At 34.8% G+C, this 20353-nt stretch overlaps 1 protein-coding gene and 1 pseudogene across 2 annotated transcripts; both read left to right on the top strand.

Moving 5' to 3' along the window:
- Nucleotides 1–1601: 1601 nt before the first annotated feature.
- On the top strand, nucleotides 1602–2536 carry LOC308635857 (olfactory receptor 8G50-like; annotated as a pseudogene). The gene has a single exon. The product of its transcript is annotated as an olfactory receptor 8G50-like (transcript).
- A 9673-nt stretch (nucleotides 2537–12209) lies between these two features.
- LOC308635944 (olfactory receptor 8G50-like) lies at nucleotides 12210–13148 on the top strand (the record flags this gene model as incomplete). Its single annotated transcript, XM_081270850.1, has 1 exon — nucleotides 12210–13148. The coding sequence occupies exon 1, from the start codon at nucleotides 12213–12215 to the stop codon at nucleotides 13146–13148; it is 936 nt and encodes a 311-aa protein (XP_081126976.1). The 5' UTR covers nucleotides 12210–12212.
- Nucleotides 13149–20353: the final 7205 nt, after the last annotated feature.

Genomic DNA, 20353 nt, shown 5'->3' with positions numbered 1-20353 from the left:
TTGAGCCTAACTCAATTGTTCAGAGACCTCCAACTAGGCCTGTGCAGAGATGGCTACTTCAGATCATGGGCGCCACCTAGTGGCCACATTCTCTCTTTGGTTTTGCACAAATGTAAACTGGTTTCAAGTTCAGATGATCCTCCACAGGGAAAAGACAACACTAATCTGGGGCAGATGGGGTGGGGGATTGGGGAGGGGGGTGGGTTTAAAGAATGCCAACTTTTTTCCAACAAGAAACACAAAAAGGTCCTAATACTCAAAGATCCCACCAATACAATACTCGTAGTCTCTAGAGACTCAATGCCATGACAGCAGGAAAGTAAATATGTTGCATTAACGTATTGTGACAATATTCTGTAATTTATTATCTCATGAACCAACATGCATGATCAAATGTATCTTAAACAGGCTATGGTGTGTGAATAGTTTTGTCCTATTTTAGGTATTTTTACATTCATTGCTTTTCATATTGTCTTCTTTGTGTCGCAGAACTTTATTCTTGACTCTCCGATGTTCCCTGTACTTGGGGCAGTTCATTATCTTCCCTTGACCTCTACCTCCATCTATCTTTTACATTTTTTCACTCCAGCAATAGACAATGAATGAGCAGTTGCCATTAATTATGAGGATGGTACTTCTCATTCTATTTATCCTAGATGAGGAATTAGGAAACATTGTACTTTAGTGAAAATCTGAATTCCTTTCATTGTGCATGGAATTTAGACAGAAATGCAGATTCACTGCAATGATTGCATTCTGGAATTATTAGAAAAGGCTGATAATTGTCTTAGGACAAAATATTAATTTTAGAGCATTTGAAAGTTTGATTCCAATAACACGTGATACTAGATATGGTATTCTAGAGATGCAATGATGAACATGTTCTATTATATTTGACAGTACTGTACAGTGTATTTACAAATCTGTTGAAGAAGGTTAATTAATGCTAAATATTCTTACCATAATTATTATTTTTAAATACAAATTTTTACATAAAATCCCCAAGAGTTGTAGTAATTAAATATTTTAGTTTCATGACTCTAAGTTTTCAAAAAATTACACTATTAACAATGTTTAAATATCTCCTATTTAAATTTAAATTCTAAACAATTTAAGTCCCAAGGAAATATTTGAATATTCTAGAGTAGATTATTTTCAGTAAAATAACATGGAATAACAAGTGGACATCTTGTCTTGTTTAATTATATTTAAGGTAAAGTCTTTCAGTAATTTGCCATTATGAGCAATATAGACTGAGGAGATTCATATAGGTGCTTTTTCTTTTTGTGGTACCCTATTAGTTACTTTATTCATTATAAGAACAGTTCTGTGGGAGATTAAGGACTGGGTACTATTAACAACAAATCATAAGGCATAGAACAAAAATATAAATAGTTCTATTTGATAATTATTTAAAATGAATTATTTAAAATACACATTACTGGTATCTCAAAGTCTTTGATGAGACAGATGAAGTACTGGTAGAAAACAAGAGACATGACTGAAAAGGCTTAAAATGTTTCAAAATTCACTATGAAATGGATTGATAATGTCTAATTACCAGAAAAAAAATATTCTTTATTTAGAATTCCCAGAAGAAAATGGCAGAAGAAAATCATTCCACGGTGACTGAGTTCATCCTGGCTGGATTAACGACAAACCAGAGCTCCAGCTGCCCCTCTTCATTCTCTTCCTAGGAGTCTATTATGTGTTCACAGTGGTGGGGAACCTGGGCATGATCACACTGATTGGGGTCAGCTCTCACCTGCACACCCCCATGTACTATTTCCTCAGCAGTTTCTCCTTCATTGACCTCTGTCAATCCACTGTGATCACGCCCAAAATGCTGGTGAACTTTGTAACAGAGAAAAACACTATCTCCTATGCTGAATGCATGACTCAGCTCTACTTCTTTGCAACTTTTGCAATTACAGAGTGTCACATGTTGGCTGCAATGGCATATGACCTCTATGTTGCTATCTGTAACCCTTTGCTTTACAAGGTAACCATGTCTATTCAAGTATGTTGTTGGATGGTAGTTGGGGTGTATACTGTGGGCTTGATTGATGCCACAGCTCACATAGTCTGCATGCTAAGAGTGCTTTTCTGTGAAGCTATAATAAACCATTATGCCTGTGATCTTTATCCACTATTGGAGCTCTCCTGTTCCAGTACTTTTATAAATGAGATAGTAGGTTTGTGCATCAGTGCATTTAATATCTTTGTTCCAACCATGACAATCCTTAGCTCCTACATCTTCATCATAGCCAGCATCCTGCGCATTCGCTCCACTGAGGACAGAGCCAAAGCCTTCAGCACCTGCAGCTCCCACATCTCTGCTGTTTGTCTCTTCTTTGGATCTGCTGCATTCATGTATCTTCAGCCATCATCAGTCAGCTCCATGGACCAAGGGAAAGTATCATCTGTGTTTTATACCATTATTGTGCCCATGCTGAATCCTCTGATCTACAGCCTGAGGAATAAAGATGTCAAAGTGGCCCTAAGTAAGCTCCTTGGAAAAATAAATTTTCTATAAAGAAAGAGTATTTTGTTTTAGAAAAAAATTTACAATTTCTGGGTGTTTGGTAATAAAATAGTCCAAAGGGCGCAATGAATATTCACAAGAAATAGAATTACTGATAGTTCTTTATTGTTTGGAAGAGCAGCGCCAAGGTTAAATTAGGTTCCCAGGAGTAGACTCATGCAGCACAATGCCCTTCCTGGAAACTCCAGATTCCATCTACTCCAAATAACCCATATCACCTCTAAATATTTGTCAAAATTTCTTCAAATTCCTCTGGAGGATTAATAATGGTTGTTTATGTTTGTAACATAGATCTTTTCAGATAATACTCATTTAGCTTCACTCATCGAATATATATATTTGGCATATTCTTTAATATTATCAATAGTTTGTGTACTTTGCTTTTTACCTAAGTATATTGGCAAACATTTCTGAAAGTTTGAACCCTAAAATAAATAATGTATTTTATTTGGAATATAAAAGTATAATCCCTAATTCTGACAAGCATGTAGAAGTTTATTAGGGTATCTGAGTCAAATGATGGGTGATGAGATAATCCTGATCCAGAAGGAGATGGCTATGTCATGGAAGAGATAGCCAATGATAAACAAGACTGAATATAGTGTGTGTGTATATACTTATTTATTTATTTATTTTACAAAATTCCTTGCTGGAGTAGAGATCATGCCTTTTTTCTCCATCTGTGTTTTAGAATTTCTCATTTAGAAGTGTTGTTGTTTTACTATTGCATTCATATGGGGTATTTGTTCATATAAGAAAGTTAAAATTGTACAATTTGCATTCTGACTAATGAAAAGTAGTCTTCCTAACCCCCAAATCAGTACCCATTCTTGAAAAATAAATTGTGTGAGGGAGCCAAAAATGTGACTTAGTGTCAAAAAATTCCTTTATTCTCTCATGCCCAAGTAAGTTCCTACTGGTGCTCTTGAAAATAGCAGACAGAAAACTAGTTCTCCTGAGAGGTAATTGTCCCCATTTGTCAGCCTCGGTAGTCTTAACGGCACCCATCAGCTGCTCAGCATCCCTGCCTTCTCCTGATGGTGGTAGTAGCACAAAGGTGTTTTCTCCTACTCTCTCCCTAAAACAGTCTCAAAGATTCATGGAGACCAGATATATCTGTTTTATGTAAGAGCTGCTTCTAGATGAAATGTCAGGGTTATGTTCTCTCTTATACCGCTAAGCTTCAAAGCCTTGAAAAAATGTTGCATGAAGGAGACAAGCCTGATGCCTCCAAGTAACATCATGAGCCTCTCTCTTGCTCTCTGTTATGCTATGCCCACAGGCAGAGCACTTGCCACTGCTTCTTTACCCAATATGAGCATTTCAAGTCAGTTACGTTTGTTTCATTTTTAGAATCATTTGTCTTATCTAATGGGCATAAAACATTGTTTGCGTGTGTGCTCTCTCTCTCTCTCTCTCTCTCTCTCTCTCTCTCTCTCTCTCTCTCACACACACACACACACACACACACACACACACACAGAATGTTGCCTTAAACCAGAAGGTGAATCAGGAGTGGTTCTGTTGCTTATCACAGATATTGTTTCCTTTAAATTGTTGCTCTACTACACTACATGTGGCTTCCCTACAACTGTATCCAGATACTTCCTTCAGCTCCACCACCTGGCCAACAGACACACATCATATGGAAAGGGAAGGGAATGTCCCTGAGTTTAGAACAGTGACTGGAAAAAATGGACCTCCCCTCTACCTATATCGCTTTGATAAGGACTTAATCACACAGACAGACTTGGTAGCTGAAATAGGGCTGAGAAATGCTGTGGGTATCTGACAACGTGACAAACTAAGACTCAGGGTGTTATTCTTTCAGGAACAAAGAAAGAATGACTATCAGGAATGAACCATTATTCAATGTTTGTATTAAACCAGAGATGACTCAATTTGGTTCTCTCTAGAGTTTTAAATTTTGTATTAGCATTTCATCTACAAGGAATATTAAATACTAACATAAAAATATTCTATTTCACATCTTTTAATATCTACTAGTAAGGTACAAGCCATATCAAACAACAAAGTCCCTATAATGCCTCAAAAACTCTGCTCATTTCTAAGAAGTTGGCTTCATTCGTACAGCTTTCCTACCCTGTCATAGCTTCCTGATTTCATTTTGTCTTTGGATATTTTTACACCTTTCAAACATAAACACAATTATTTAATTTTCAGGCATTTCTTACCACCCCAGGCAATAAAATGGGCACATCTCTGGTTCATTCACATATTAAATAATGATGTTTCCACTGGTTTGACTTACCATTAATGATTGCTTATTGGTTCTACTCATAAAAATGTCTAATCTTGTGAAAAACTTGTGTACATATAAAAATTAATTTTAAATTAATACGTTTGTATCACAGAAATTAAAGACAAACTGTATTTGAGAATATAACACAAGCTTATCATATTGTGAAAGAATATTCTGTTGTGTTATCTTCAATTATTAAAACTTTTGGTTACATATATATTTTATTTCTGGTCCTAAGGTTTGATCATTATTGATGAACAACATATTTTATTGGACTATAAATTATTTTACTAAAGTTTTGCCCTTAAAAACTTAAATGATAGACTTTAACAATTCCTGAAATACCTTTGAACACCAAATTAAAGGTCCATATCTGGAAAAATATAATGAATTTCAGAGTAAATTTAATTATAAAAATAGTTCAACTTGTTGTTTCAAAATTATGTAACATTTAATGAACATTGGATAAAAATATTAAATAAATTTTACTCCATAATAGTTTACAAGAAAGTAATTTCTATAACCCATTTTAATTATTCCTCAAAATTTCTTTTATTTTTCATGAGGAAACAGTTAGGGCATTTTTTTATTCTAGTCTTGTTAGGCACTTCTTGCAGGTATGTATCAATATACAGAATTTTAGCAGAGAATTAAATGAAAGCTGTTTTTATTTCATGTGTAAGAAATACTGGTTTTTGGATCTATGACATTAATTGAATACAATTAGTACAGATGAATGAAAATAGAAACAGATCTTAGAAAGTTGGCTTATATGCTGTATTTTTATATTTTATTTCAAAGAAATAACTTTAGAGAATTCATTCACTGTTTCAAAATACTCCTGAAATTTTTAATTTTTAAATAACTTCATAAAATTCACTAGAACTCCAACAATACATTTCATATATTTTTTAAAATCCAGAGTCAAATAAGAATATTGAAAATACTAAATGCTTGAGAACCAAAGTGAGAAAAGAAAATCCTTATTGTTGATTATCCTCAGAGTAGGCACTTGTGGGATGAGGGTCCAGTGGGAGGTCATTATCATTGTTTGTTCCTAATCAGACTCTGATTATCTCTACACAGTACATAAAATCATCACATCAGCCAACTTTTGCCAAGTGGCAAGTGGCTTTGAGCAGGAACTTCAGCAGAGATCAGGATTAGTGATGCAAAGGATACCTTTGGTCTGTTACTTCCTCAGATCATCAAAATCCTTTTCCTCCAGAGCAACTGAGAAGAAAAATACACAACACTGGACACTCTGGGAAGAAGGAAGGGTATGTCTGAATCCCAGACCTTGACTATTAGAATCTTCTGTTGCGATTTCTGTCTCAAGTATGGGGACATGGTTGTTTATGTCTCTTCCTATTTTCGTTATAAGACTACATATCTGGTGACACATATTCCCACATTACCTTCCTGTCCTGTGCAGTGTGAAATCATGGCAAACCCTTTTTTGTTTAACTGTTTCAAATCAGGCAGGGTGAGGGCTTTTTTCATTCATTTTGAATCTGTACTAACTCATGTCTTTGCTTCTTACAATAAATTTATTGCTCATCTTTTATTGAGACTTGTGATATGCAAGGCACTGTGCCAGCACTGTAATGCATTTACAATTAAGTACGGAATAAAGGCTGTTAAATAAATCAGTGAATCCAGAATTACTACATGCTACAGAGAATCAAAATAACATCTTATGGATACACAGAATTTGATCTTACTAACTGTGGTGTCACTATTAAATATCTTAACCAAAGGGCCTTAACTATTAAGTTGGATTTCACAGGATAACGTGAAAGAAGAGAAACAGAAGAAATAATGAGTTAAAACTAAGGGCCTACCAAAAGGTCCTTGCATGTAATAGTCACTCCATGGAATACTTGTCGAAACACAGAAGAAAACCATACATTTTCTTTGTTTACTACTTTTGCTGACTCTCATTCTGACCTAGAACCATAATAGCTTTGTCCTGTAGCATCTGCCCATTCAAGGTAGTCACCGCAGTGTCTAGTCAGTCTCTCTGACCTCATCTAGCACCCAACATTCTGAGAGCAGATACTCTTTACTAATCTCTTTATGCTGCACACCCACAACAAACATTTTGTTTATCACTATTTAATTTGCTTTAGTCCCCAAACTAATAGTAATCTTGAATTATTAATTCCATATAATTTTATTATTATTTTCTGTATCTTTTAAATTATTCCCTTTGTGGCATTATCCAAGTTATTGATATTTAAAACTATATTCTCCCTATCTTTCATATGTATGTGTATAGATAGATAGACAGATAGAGATAAATAAATAGATTTCTTCTGATTTTCAAAGCAATCTAAACATAATATTTCTGAATTTCTAACTTAAGATATCTCACCTTATGATTATTGTTCCCCAATTTCACCTAACTATGATATGTTGCTCTCTATGTTCATCTACACCACATCCATAATTTGTGTCCATAAGACCACTACAAAGAATTTATAAGAAAGTTTACAAAACTCAGGATAACTCAGGATTATCCCATATTTTCACTCTATTAATACAGTAAATGTCCAAAGAAACAAAATCTGCATATACTTTGTGTTTACAATGGTCAAAGTGAGAGGCAGAAAATAAAATAACAGGAAGCAGGCAGGAGTGGAAGGTAGGATAGGGAATATAGGGAGTATGTTCAATAGGAATAAACTTTTACTTATGCTAGATGAACAAGTTCTAAAGATGTTCTATTGAGTATGCTGCCTATGGTTAACAAGATGATATTGTGCATTTCCACCCTTTAAGAAGACATATCTCATATTACATATTCTTAACAAATAAAAAACATAATCAAAACCAACAAAAGTTACAAAAGTACATATGGGAACTTTAGAAGGCAGGAGATATATCAATTATTTTGAACGTGATGCTAATATTATGAGATTTAGGTCCAAACTGAGCAAATGGTATCCACTAAATATGTACAGTTACTTGTATATCAATTCTACCTAAAGAAAAGTGTTAGGAAACAAAAAGAATCTTTTTGCCCATACACTGTTTTGGTATTTTGCATTTGGTCAAAGCTCTCCAAGAAGGATCTGACAAATAAAGCCAAAACCACTTATGACGAACAGGTTATTTGGTAATTCCCTCTGGAGTCTAAGACATTCACACACCCAGGTGTTTGTGTGTGCACATGCACACACACACACACACACACACACACACACACTTTGGTAGAGCAGAACAGGAAGTGATAGGAATTAAGATCATGCATCAGAGTCACACTGATGCATTGGGGGGATCTCAATCCATGGAATGGGTTAGAACCCAAAACAGCTGTCAAAATTGAAACAGTCAGGCCAGAGATAATGTAGCTTATTTGTTGGGGACCAATATTAGTGGGACAGCATTTTGAGATGCCAGAACACAGAAAAAGCAGTCGAGCACAAAATGTAAAGAATCAGAAATATGGAGGGGAGATTTCTTAGTCTGTTTTGTGCTGTAATAGTAGCATACCACAGACTGGCCAGGCATGGTGGCATACATCTGTTTTCCCAAAGGCTAGGAAGGCTGAGGCAGGAAGATTGCAATTCAAGATTAGCCTCAGCAACTTAGAGAGGCCCTAAGCAACTTAGTGAGATCCTGTCTCAAAATAAAACAAAAAAAGGCATAGGGATATTGCCCAGTGGTTAAACACCACTGAGTTTCAACCCTAGAACAAAAATCAATAAATAATTACCAAAGATGAGATAAAGTAGAATAGTCAGAAATACATATAGCTCAAGGTTAAGAAGACTGGAAAATCCAAGGTCAAAAGATCACATCTGGCAAGGGTCTCTTGCCACAAAATCACATAGTGGAATATTCAATAACTGGAGAGAGAGAAAGAGATAGAGATAGAGATAGAGATAGAGAGAGAGAGAGAGAGAGAGAGAGAGAGAGAGAGAGAGAGAGGTAGCTCATCTTATCCTTAAATTAAGAACCCACAACTATGATAACTAATCCACTCTCAAAACACCATTAATCCACTCATCTCATGACAAAATCTCCTCTTTAAAGTCCTAATTCTCAACACAATTGACATAGGGCATCAAGTTTACAATACATGGAATTTTGAGGGCATTCAAATTACCCTAGTATGGGAACTCCACTTTGTTATTACAGGTATAATCAGAAAATGTAGTAAAATAAAAAAGTGACTTTTAAGAAAGATAACAAGAAAACTGTCAGCCTTGGGTTAACAAAATTAGCCACATTTTATCTCTATCATGAAATAACAATTTACTATTGTAGACATAATTCAGCTTTTCTGGTGAGGAATAGAATTGGCCCAGAATTAGAGAAAACTGTGATCTGAAGGCGATGACCAAATGGAAAGTCAAAGAGTTGATATCCTAACGAAAATTCATAGTACTTCACTTAAATCTGCTGTATATTTCTGACAATTTTACAATTCTATTGTGATTCAATCTTGCTTAAGAAAATCTATTTTTAGTTTTTTTGATTTTTCTCTGATAAAGACATAGAAATAATATTTTTAATTAAGTGTGTTTCTACTTTGTGTCTGCAATTTCTTAATAGTCAATAACTAGAAAATGCTACACTTTTCATGTTTTGAGACTTCATAGCATAATGTGTGTGTAACATGAAAGATTTGTACATTGTTTGGAGGGACATAGTTGAAAAAATACAGAGGTGAATATCAAGGTTCACAGAACAGTAAAAAGTGAGTGATGAGTGATTTATAATGAAATACTCTTTGTGTTCAGGTTGATGTCATTATTATTTTGTAATCACTTTAATTTGTATAAAACATTTATTGAAATAAGTTGATGTTTACCTTTTTCAACTGTTCAATTCAGTGATTTTTGTATGTTCATGTAGTTACCCACACATCATTATTTTTTAATTATAGGACACCTTCATCACACCCCAAACAAAAACCTATGCCCATCAGCAGTCCCATTCAGCCCCTCAGTGCCCATAGTCCCTGGAAGACACTAAGCTACTCTCTGTCCCTATGAATTTTTCCATTGTGGATACTTTGCATCAATGGAATCATCATATGCTCATTTCTATACGCATTGTTTTACTTAAAGTGTTTCAGGTGTATTCATGATGTGCCATATCTCAGTGCCTTTTTATTGAAGAATAATGTTCCATTATAAGAATATGCTACATTTTGTTTGTCTATTCATTCCTGAATGAGAATTTGAGTGGCTTTCACTCCTTGGCTCTCATAAGCAGAGCTGTTCTGGACATTCACATATAACTTTTTGTTATGGATGTATGTTTTCATTTCTTGAGAGTACTTTACACAGCAGTGAAATTTATGGGACAGGAGGTAACTCTACATTTCAGAATTTAAAGAACTGCCACAACTGTTTTCCTTACAGTTTGTTCCATTTTGCAGTCCCACCAGTAATGGATGAAGTGGATAAAGGTTCACAATTCTTCTCATTCTTGCCAACACCTGTGTTTAATCTCTAGTTTTGATTATTGCTTTCCTGGTGGATGTGTGTTATTTAGATTTAGATACCAGGTAACCTGCAAACCCTTATTTGTGAGACAATGCAAAAAGTTTAGAGGTTAAACATTTAGGTTATAAGTGCCTTAATATAGTCAGTGCACTAGTCCCCTTATAGAGATAATTGGGTGGTAACTGTAGGCTGATAGGTTATGACTTGAGGAGGCAGGTCATTGGAAGCATGATATTGGAGTGTAAATTTTGACCCTAGTAAGTGGTTTCTCTCTCTCTCTCTCTCTCTCTCTCTCTCTCTCTCTCTCTCTCTCTCTCTCATTTCATGTCATGAGTCACTTCCCTCTATCATGCCTGTCTGCTCTGATGTTCTGCCTCACCTCAGGCCCAGAGCATTGGAGCTTCCATCTGTAGACTGAGACATCTGGAATCATGTGCCCAAAATAAACTTAACCTCCTCCAAAATAGTTCTTATCAGATCTTTTGGTCACAATAGTGAAAAGCTCATTAAAACAATATGAAATGTTTTATCACTGTGATTTCATTTGAATTTTCTTAACAATTAATGATGATGAACATATTTTAGGTGTTTATTACTCATTCATGTATTTTTCTTAGATTTTATGTCATTAAAATTCTCTGACTTTTAAAAATAGGTTCTTTGACCTTTTCATTATTAAATTGTTAAGTATTCATTATGGATCCTGACCACAAACTCTTCCTTGATATTAGTATTCATGAAATTAAATATACATTGAAAATATATTCCCAACTTTATACACTGTCATAAATTCTCTTTGTTCATGGTGTTCTTTAAAGGCCTATCTTTAAACTTTATCATGATATTCACTTTATTTTTTCCTATGGTAGTCTCTGGTTTTGGTACTTATCTAAGAAATTACTATCAAGTCCAAAGCCACAATTATTTAGACTATTTTTTCTAAAATTTCTATTATGCCTTACATTTAGTCCTATAACCCATTTTGAGCTCATTTTTGTGGGTGATATGAGAAAGAGTTTCAAATTAATTCTGTTCATGTAGCTATTTTGTCCATAATAGTTGAGAAAAATACATTTTTTCCTGTTGCATCTTCATGAAACCCTTATAACAACTATATTGAAAATTTTTCAATTTTGAGTATGATAACTTTCATTGTTTTTATTTAGTTAATTCCTTAGCATTTTATTCTTCTTTATGGTATTATAAGTAGAGTTGTTTTTGTTAATAGCAAGTGTGTAAAATCAATTGAATTGCTATGCTGACTTTGTACTCTACAACTAGGCTCAAGAATAAGAAATATTTCCAATATTTTTTTATTACTCATAGGTTCATTATGCTTTTCTGTATACAAGATTTTGACATTTAAACATAGAGATAGTGTCACATTTTCTTTTCCAATCAGGATGTTTTGTAATTTTATTGCCTTGCCTTATTTTCCTAACTAGATCTACTAGTACAAAGTTGAATAAAAGGGTAAGGAGTGGACATCTTATCTTGTTCAACAATTTGAAATTTTCAGTCTTTCTTCATCAATTGTAATATTGGGGTAAGTGCTTTTTATGCTGTTGCTATTTTAACAGTATGAAAAAAATACATTTTCTTGCCCAGAATTTGAGAGGATTATTAAAAAGCCATGGGAAATTTTGGAGCACTCAATGTAAGTCCTCAGAAGATTTCTTAGAGTGGTCAGAGACTGGGTATTACTAAAAATTATCATTACAGCATAGAACACAAATACAGATAGTTCTTTGACATTTATTTATAAGTCATATATTATTGGAATCATAAAGTCTTTGACTGGAGAGAGGGGAAAAACTTGCAGAAACCTGGAGATAGATGGTTGAAAAGATTTGAACTCTGTTTCATATCCCATTGTAAGATGGACCAATAATATCTATTACAAAATATTTTCTCTCTTCCTACTTAGAATTTTCAGAAGAAAATGACAGAGAAAAATCATTCCACAGTGACTGAGTTCATCCTGGTTGGATTAACAGACAAACCAGAGCTCCAGCTGCCCCTCTTCCTCCTCTTCCTGGGAATCTATGTGTTCACAGTGGTGGGGAACCTGGGTATGATCATACTGATTGGGCTCAGCTCTCACCTGCACACTCCCATGTACTATCTCCTCAGCAGTCTCTCCTTTATTGACCTCTGTCAATCTACTGTGATCACACCCAAAATGCTGGTGAACTTTGTAATGGAGAAAAACACCATCTCCTATGCTGAATGCATGACTCAGCTCTACTTCTTCGCAACTTTTGCAATTGCAGAGTGTCACATGTTGGCTGCAATGGCATATGACCGCTATGTTGCTATCTGTAACCCCTTGCTTTACAATGTTACCATGTGTAATCAAGTCTGTTTCTGGTTGCTAATTGGGGTTTGTAGCATGGGATTGATGGGTGCCACAGCCCACACAACGTGCATGCTAAGGGTGCTTTTCTGTAAGGATGATAAAATAAACCATTACTTTTGTGATGTTCTTCCACTACTAGAGCTTTCTTGCTCTAGTACTTTTGTCAATGAGGTAGTAGTTCTGTGCTCCAGTGCATTCAATATCTTTGCCCCAGTCCTGTCCATTGTTAGCTCCTACATCTTTGTCATAGCCAGCATCCTGCACATTCACTCCACTGAGGGCAGGTACAAAGCCTTCAGTACTTGCAGCTCCCACATCTCAGCTGTTGGTCTCTTCTTTGGTTCTGTAACATTCATGTACCTGCAGCCATCGTCAGTCAACTCTATGGACCAAGGGAAAGTATCATCCGTATTTTACACCATCATTGTGCCCATGTTAAACCCTCTGATCTACAGCCTGAGGAATAAAGATGTCAAAGTTGCCCTAAATAATCTTGTCAAAAGAAGAAATTTCCTATGAAAAGTGTATTTTCCTTAGAAAAGTATAGAAAATATAACTCTGTTAAAGAAACAATTGAGAGAGCAATGTTTATCAATTAGTTATGAGATTCTTCTTAGTACTTAATTGATTGGAATAAAGGTGCTAAGAGTGGACTGAAATCACTGGTTCACTCATAGGAAAGGCACTGGGTGTTTCAGAATTCATCTACCTGGAGTAACCAATCTGCCAACTAAATATTTTCAAAAATGCTTTAAAATTCTCAACGTATTTTATTGGGGCAAAAACACATGAAACATGACTCTTTCTAAGCATAACTTATTTATCATAATTTAGAGAATAAATACATTTGGTCATATCCTTTGATATTCTTGTATAAAATATTCCTTGCTATATATATTTTTGGAATTATGCTGCCATCTCTATTTCCTGATAACTTCATACTTACTTTCCCATGTCCAAAAGAAATCATGCCTTTTTCCCCAACACATATATTATTTTTTTATTTAGTGGTGTCATTTTTCACTCTTGTATTATGATATTTATATATGAGTTGTTTGTCCTCCAACCAAGAAAGATTAGGTCATGAAAGTCATAACTCAATCAGTGCATTAATACCCCGATAGGGAATAACTATACCTTACCCTGATAGGTAAGGTAGGCAGACAGGTGTTTGGAAGTGGTAGATCTTTGGGGATGTGTCTTTAGGGTCTATATTTTGTCTTTGGTGAACAGAGCTCTCAATCTCTTTCTGCTTCCTGGTGCTATGTCTTGAATCACTTTCCTTTGCCACACTTTTCTGCCATGATGTTTTGCCTTACCTTGGGCCCCAAAGAATAGAGTCCATGGAGTAACAACTCTAAATCTGTGAGCCATAAAATCAATTTGTTAACCTCTGATTGTTTTTCTCCAGTCTTTTGGTTTTAGTAGCAGAAAATTTGACTATAACATGGATTCATTGGGATATTTATATACTTAGGAAAGTTATAATTGCAAAATTATTTTCATAATAATGATGAGTACCTCTCCTACCCCAAAACTCAATATCCGTTTTGAAGGGAAAATGATATCTTTGATGGTGCAAGGATGGTAGCTTGCTACCAAAATAATTCCTCCTTTTCCCTTTGTTCTATTAGTTTCCCAAAGGTACCCTTAAAAATGGCAACCAGAAAGCTTAAGCAAGTACTCCTGAGAGGTAATTCTCCTGACCAATAAGTGCCAGAAGTTCTTTGTGGCACCCACTCACTGATTGCTCAACTCCCCTTCCTTTTATTCTGCTGATAGTTCTACTCAGATGATTTCCCCACTCTCAGTACAAGGGTTTCTCAGAGTTATGGAAACCAGATCAGTTGCCCTTATGTGAAAACCACTTTTATATGACAGGCCATGGTTGTGTTCTGTGTTACGTGTCTAAGCTTTATAGCTTTAAGTAAAGAAACATGGATAACTTCAAGTAAAACCATGATCTTCACTGCTCCTGTGTTCTCCTGTTCCCAGAATCAGAGAATCAGATTTTATTCCTTTTTTCCCCAAATGAGCATGTAGATGTATAAATTTCACTTAAAAAATCATTTGCCTCATTTAACAGGTGTAAAACAGCATTTGCTTTGTCATTATTTTGCCTTCGAAAACATAGTAAACATTCCAATGCAGTGTCTTGTTTTTCTCATGCCATAAAAGCAAAATTGTCATGAGATATAGGAGGCTATACCCCATTGCAAATTAGAAGAAACTTTCTTTCTGATTTTCTGTGTCCTAGCTATTTGTTTATTTATTTATTTTTAACGAACAAGTGAATTTATTGTACAATTAACACAACAGGAGAAATGTATTTAATATAGAACTGAATATTACTTAATTACTCTTATTAATCCTTACAGAAAACATTTTAAATAAAGTCCTTAAAAGAATAATCTCATTTAAATTTAAAGCAGCATACTATTCTTATTCTAAATGTCTGCCAGTGCACACTACATCATTAATCAACACACACTGAAGTAACACAGCATGGTGGTCTTCAGCAAGATGCTTTGACTAGTGCTAACATTTTTATCTTCTTTTACTAAGCAAATCAAAAGTAGTGCTATAACAATAAACAAATTAAGTTTTAAGAAAAGTGCTACATTAATGCTATAAATAGATCAACAAAAATGAAGTTGACAATAGTATAAATTTTTTTTTTTATTGGTTGTTCACAACATTACAAAGCTCTTGACATATCATATTTCATACATTAAATTGAAGTGGGTTATGAACCCCCAATTATACCCCAAATGCAGATTGCAGAATCACGTCGGATACACATCCACAATTTACAACAATTACTGATAGGGCATTATGTAAAATAGTATAAATTTGTTACTTTGTTATAAGGTATATAAAAAGGCAAAGAGACACAAAATTATTGGGCTATAGATTTAAAATAATTAGTGAGTATTTCCATCTATCTAAGCTGGTGACCTATGCTGGGTTCACAAAATCTGTAACTTAAAAAAACGACAAAGAAAACACGCAAAAAAGAAAAGAAAAAAAAGAGGTACCTTTTCAAAATCTGGGGCCAGCTCTGTGACCTTAGGGGTCTGTGGAAAGAGAGCCACTGGAATTCTTTATTCTTATATAGGGGACACACAAAGGGAGGTTCCATAGAACATTCTATTCCAAAAAGGGAAAAGGGGTAGGATTACAAAGTAATAGGTGGGTCTAAATCAACCCCATGGGATGGCACCCACTCCTCAAGCCACACCTTCTTTATCCAAGCAGAGGAAAAGCCCAATGTATTGTGGGGTGCAATAACTGTTCATTACCCCTTTACTCAGGTCTTTCTTAAAGTGTGCAAATAGCTTCTGTCCAGAAAGGCTCCCAACAAGTGAGGTCTAAATTTCACTGATGACAAAAAAAAAAAAAAAAAAAAAAAAAATCACTCAACTCTCTATTTCTATCAAAACTGCTGAGAGCCATAGCCAAGTAGGAATGACGCATGGCATTTTGGTTTGAAAGGTGACCCTGCTCAGAGATTAGGGTGGCTCCGGGTTTAGGGTGGATCCTGCTGGGAATAGGGCGGCTCCAGGATTAGGGCAGATCCTGCTGGGATTAGGACATATCCTGCTGCCTCAGGCACCCGCTCCTTTGGAGTTCCCATTGAGTTCTCACGGGGTTCTGAGAGAATTGGCGTGTGGAGCCTTGTGAAGGCAGTGTGTTCCCAGAAAGTGCGTGTAGAGTGTTGGTGAGAGTTTGGGAATAAAGAGTTGCTGTTTGAATCTACAAGGCTTTGTGGTGGCTCAGTTATTTTGTGCCCAGCCAGTCTGCGGCAAAAACAACATTTTATATAAGAAAGATTCCCTTTTAAATATTTTTTTTACACTGTATTCTTTTTTTATTTAATTGATTTCATTTTTTTAAATACACAACAGCAGTATTCATTACAATTCTTATTACATATATAGAGCACAATTTTTCATATCTTTATATATAAAGTATGTTCACGCTAATTCATGTCTTTATATATGTACTTTGGTATTTTTTGCATTACAATTCTTATTACACATATATAGCAAAATTTTTTATATCTCTGTTTGTATATAAAGTATGTTGACACCCAATTCGTGTCTTTGTACATGTACTTTGGATAATGATGACCATCACATTCCACCATCTCTGCTAACCTCCTACCCCCTCCTTGTCCCTCCCACACCTCTTCCCTATCTAGAATTTATCTATTCCTCCCAAGCTCCCCCATCCTACCTCACTATGAGTCAGCCTCCTTATATCAGAGAAAACATTGAGCATTTTTTGGAGGCATATTAGCTAAATTCACTTCACATTATTTTCTTCAATGCCATCCATTTATTGGAAAAATGCCATGATTTTATTCTCTTTTATTGCTTAGTAAAATTCCATTGTGTATATACACCACATTTTTTAATTTATTCAGCCTCTGGAGGACATCAATGTTGGCTCCACTGCTTAGCTATTATGAATTGTGCTGCTATAAACATTGATGTGGCTGTGTCCCTAAGTATGCTGTTTTTAAGTCCTTTGGGTATAGTCCAAGGAGAGGGATAGCTGGGCCAAATGGTGGTTCCATTTGCAGATTTCCAAGGAATCTCCATACTTCTTTCCATATTGGCTGCACCAATTTTCAGTCCCACCAGAAATGTATGAGTGTGCCTTTTTTCCCACATCCTCGCCAACACTTATTATTGTTTGTCTTCATAATAACTGCCATTCTGACTGGAGTGAGATGATATCTTAGAGTAGTTTTGAATTGCATTTCTCTGATTTCTAGAGATCATGGGCATTTTTTCATATATTTGTTGATTGATTGTATATTCTCTTACAAGAGTGTCTGTTCAGGTCCTTCGTTAATTTGTTGATTGGGTTATTTGTTTTTTTGGTGCTTAGCTTTTTGAGTTCTTTATATACCCTAGAGATTAGTTTTGCTCTGTCTGATGTGTGAGGGATAAAAATTTGCTCCCAGGAAATTGATTCCATTCTATTTATTGATTCTTGGTTTTAATTCTTCTTTATAGGAGTCTTATTAAGGAAGTTGGGGCCTAGTCTCACATGATGAAGATTAGGGCTTAATTTTTCTTTTATTAGACACAGAATCTCTGATTTAATTCCTAGGTCCTTGATCTATTTTAAATTAAGTTTTGTGCATGGTGAGAGATAGGGGTTTAATTTCATTTTGGTGCAGATGGATTTCCAGTTTTCCCAGCACCATTTGTTGAAGATGCTATCTTTTCTCCTGTGCATGTTTTGACACCTTTGTCTAATATAAGTTAATTGTAATTTTGTGGGTTAATCTCTGTGTCTTCTATTCTGTACCATTGGTGTACATTGGTCTACCAGTCTGTTTTGGTGCCAATATCATACTGGTTTTTTACTATTGCTCTGTGGTATAGTTTAATGTCTGCTCTAGCAATATCACATGCTTCACTCTTCCTGTTAAGGATTGCTTTAGATATTCTGGGTCTCTTATTTTCCAGATGAATTTCATGGTTGCTTTTTCTATTTCTATGAGTATTGCCATTGGGATTTTGATTGGAATTGCATTGAATCTGTATAGTGCTTTTGGTAGTATGCTCATTTTGATAATATTAATTCTGCCTATCCAAGAACAAGGAAGAACTTTCCATCTTCTAAGGTCTTCTTTGATTTCTTTCTTTAGAGTTATGTCATTTTCATTGTATAGATCATTCACTTCTTTTGTTAAGTTGATTCCCAAGTGTCTTATTTTATTTTATTTTTTTTAGGTTATTGTGAATGGGGTAGTTTTTCTCATTTCCTTCTTAGAGGCTTTGTCACTTATTTACAGAAATGCCTTTGATTTATGGGTGTTATTCTATATCCTGCTACTTTGCTGAATTCATTTACTTGTTCCAGATGTTTTCTGGTGGAGTTTTTTGGGTCTTCTAGGTATAGAATCATATCACTAACAAATAGTGCTAATTTAAGTTCTTCTTTTCCTATACATATCCCTTTGATTTCTTTCATCTAACAACTCTGGCCAGTGTTTCAAGAACTATGTTGAATAGAAGTGGTGAAAGAGGGCATCTCTGTCTTATTCCAGATTTTAGAGGGAATTCTTTCAATTTTCTCCATTTAGAATGATGTTGGCCTGAGGTTTAGCATAGATAGCCTTTATGATATTGAGATATGTTCCTGTTATCCCTAGTTTTTCTAGTGTTTTGAACATAAAGGGGTGTTGTATTTTATCAAATGCTTTTTCTGGATCTATTGAGATGATTATATGATTCTTATCTGTAAGTCTATTGATATGATTAATTACATTTATTGATTTCTGTATGTTGAACCAACCTTGCATCCCTGGGATAAATCCCCCTTGATCAAGGTGCATGATCTTTTTGATATGTTTTTGTATTTGATTTGCCAGAACTTTATTGAGAATGTTTGCATCTGTATTCATTAGAAATATTGGTCTGAAGTTTTCTTTCTTTGATGTGTCTTTGCCTGGTTTGGGGATCAGGGTGATACTGGCCTCATAGAATGAGTTTGGAATTACTGCCTCTTTTTCTATTTCCAGAAATAAATTGAAGAGTATTGATATTAGTTCTTCTTTAATGGTCGGTCTTGTAGAACTTGGCCATGTATCCATCCGGTCCTGGACTTTTCTTGGTAAGCTTCTTATAGCATCTTCTATTTCCTCACTTGATATTGGTCTGTTTAAATTGTGTATATCTTCCTGACTCAATCTGGGAAAATAGTATGATTTAAGTAATTTGTTGTTGCCTTCAATGTCTTCTATTTTTTGGAGTATAAGATTTCAAATTAATTTCTAATTATCCTCTGTGTTTCAGTAATATCTGTTGTGATATTACCTTTTTCATCACATATGCTGGTAATTTGAGTTCTCTCTCTTCTTCTCTTTGTTAGTGTGGCTAAGGGTCTGTCAATTTTATTTATTTTCCAAAGAACCAAATTTTTGTTTCGTCAATTTTTTTAATCATTTCTTTTGTTTTGATTTCATGATTTCTGCTCTAATTTTAATTATTTCTTTCCTTCTACTGCTTTTGCTGCTGATTTGTTCTTTTTTTTCTAGGCTTTGAGATGTAGTGTGAGGTCATTTATTTGTTGACTTTTTCCTCTTTTAAGAAGAAATGAACTTTCTTCAGGAAGAAATGCAATGAACTTCCCTCTTAGGACTGCTTTCATAGTGTCCTAGAGATTTCGATATGTTGTGTCAATGTTCTCATTTACCTCTAAGGATTTTTTAATCTCCTCCTTGATGTTATTCAGTAACATATTATTTAGTCTCCAGGTGATGGAGTAATTTCATTCTATTATGATCTGATTAAATGCATGTTAGTATCTATACTTTTATGTATTTGCTAAGAGTTGCTTTGTGGTATAGTAAATGCTCTATTTTAGAGAAGGATCCATGTGCTGCTGAGAAGTCTTTATCTGCTTGATGCAGGTTGAAATATTCTATACATGTCAGTTAAGTCTAAGTTATTGATTGAGTAACTGAGTTCTATACTTTCATTATTCAACTTTTGTTTGGAAGATATACCCAGAGGTGACAGGGGTGTGTTAAAGTCACCCAAGTTTATTGTGTTGTGGTCAATTTGACTCTTGAATTTGAGAAGAGTTTGTTTGATGAACATAGCCACACCATTGTTTGGGGAATATATATTTATGATTGTTATGTCTTTTTGGTGTATGGTTCCCTTGAGCAGTAGGTAATGTTCACCTTTATCCCTTTT

This window comes from Spermophilus citellus (assembly GCF_964194105.1).
Source record: "Spermophilus citellus genome assembly, chromosome: 2".
Classification (NCBI taxonomy): domain Eukaryota; kingdom Metazoa; phylum Chordata; class Mammalia; order Rodentia; family Sciuridae; genus Spermophilus; species Spermophilus citellus.
Note: the sequence above shows the minus strand (reverse complement) of the source record. Positions and strands in the feature narration are given on the sequence as shown.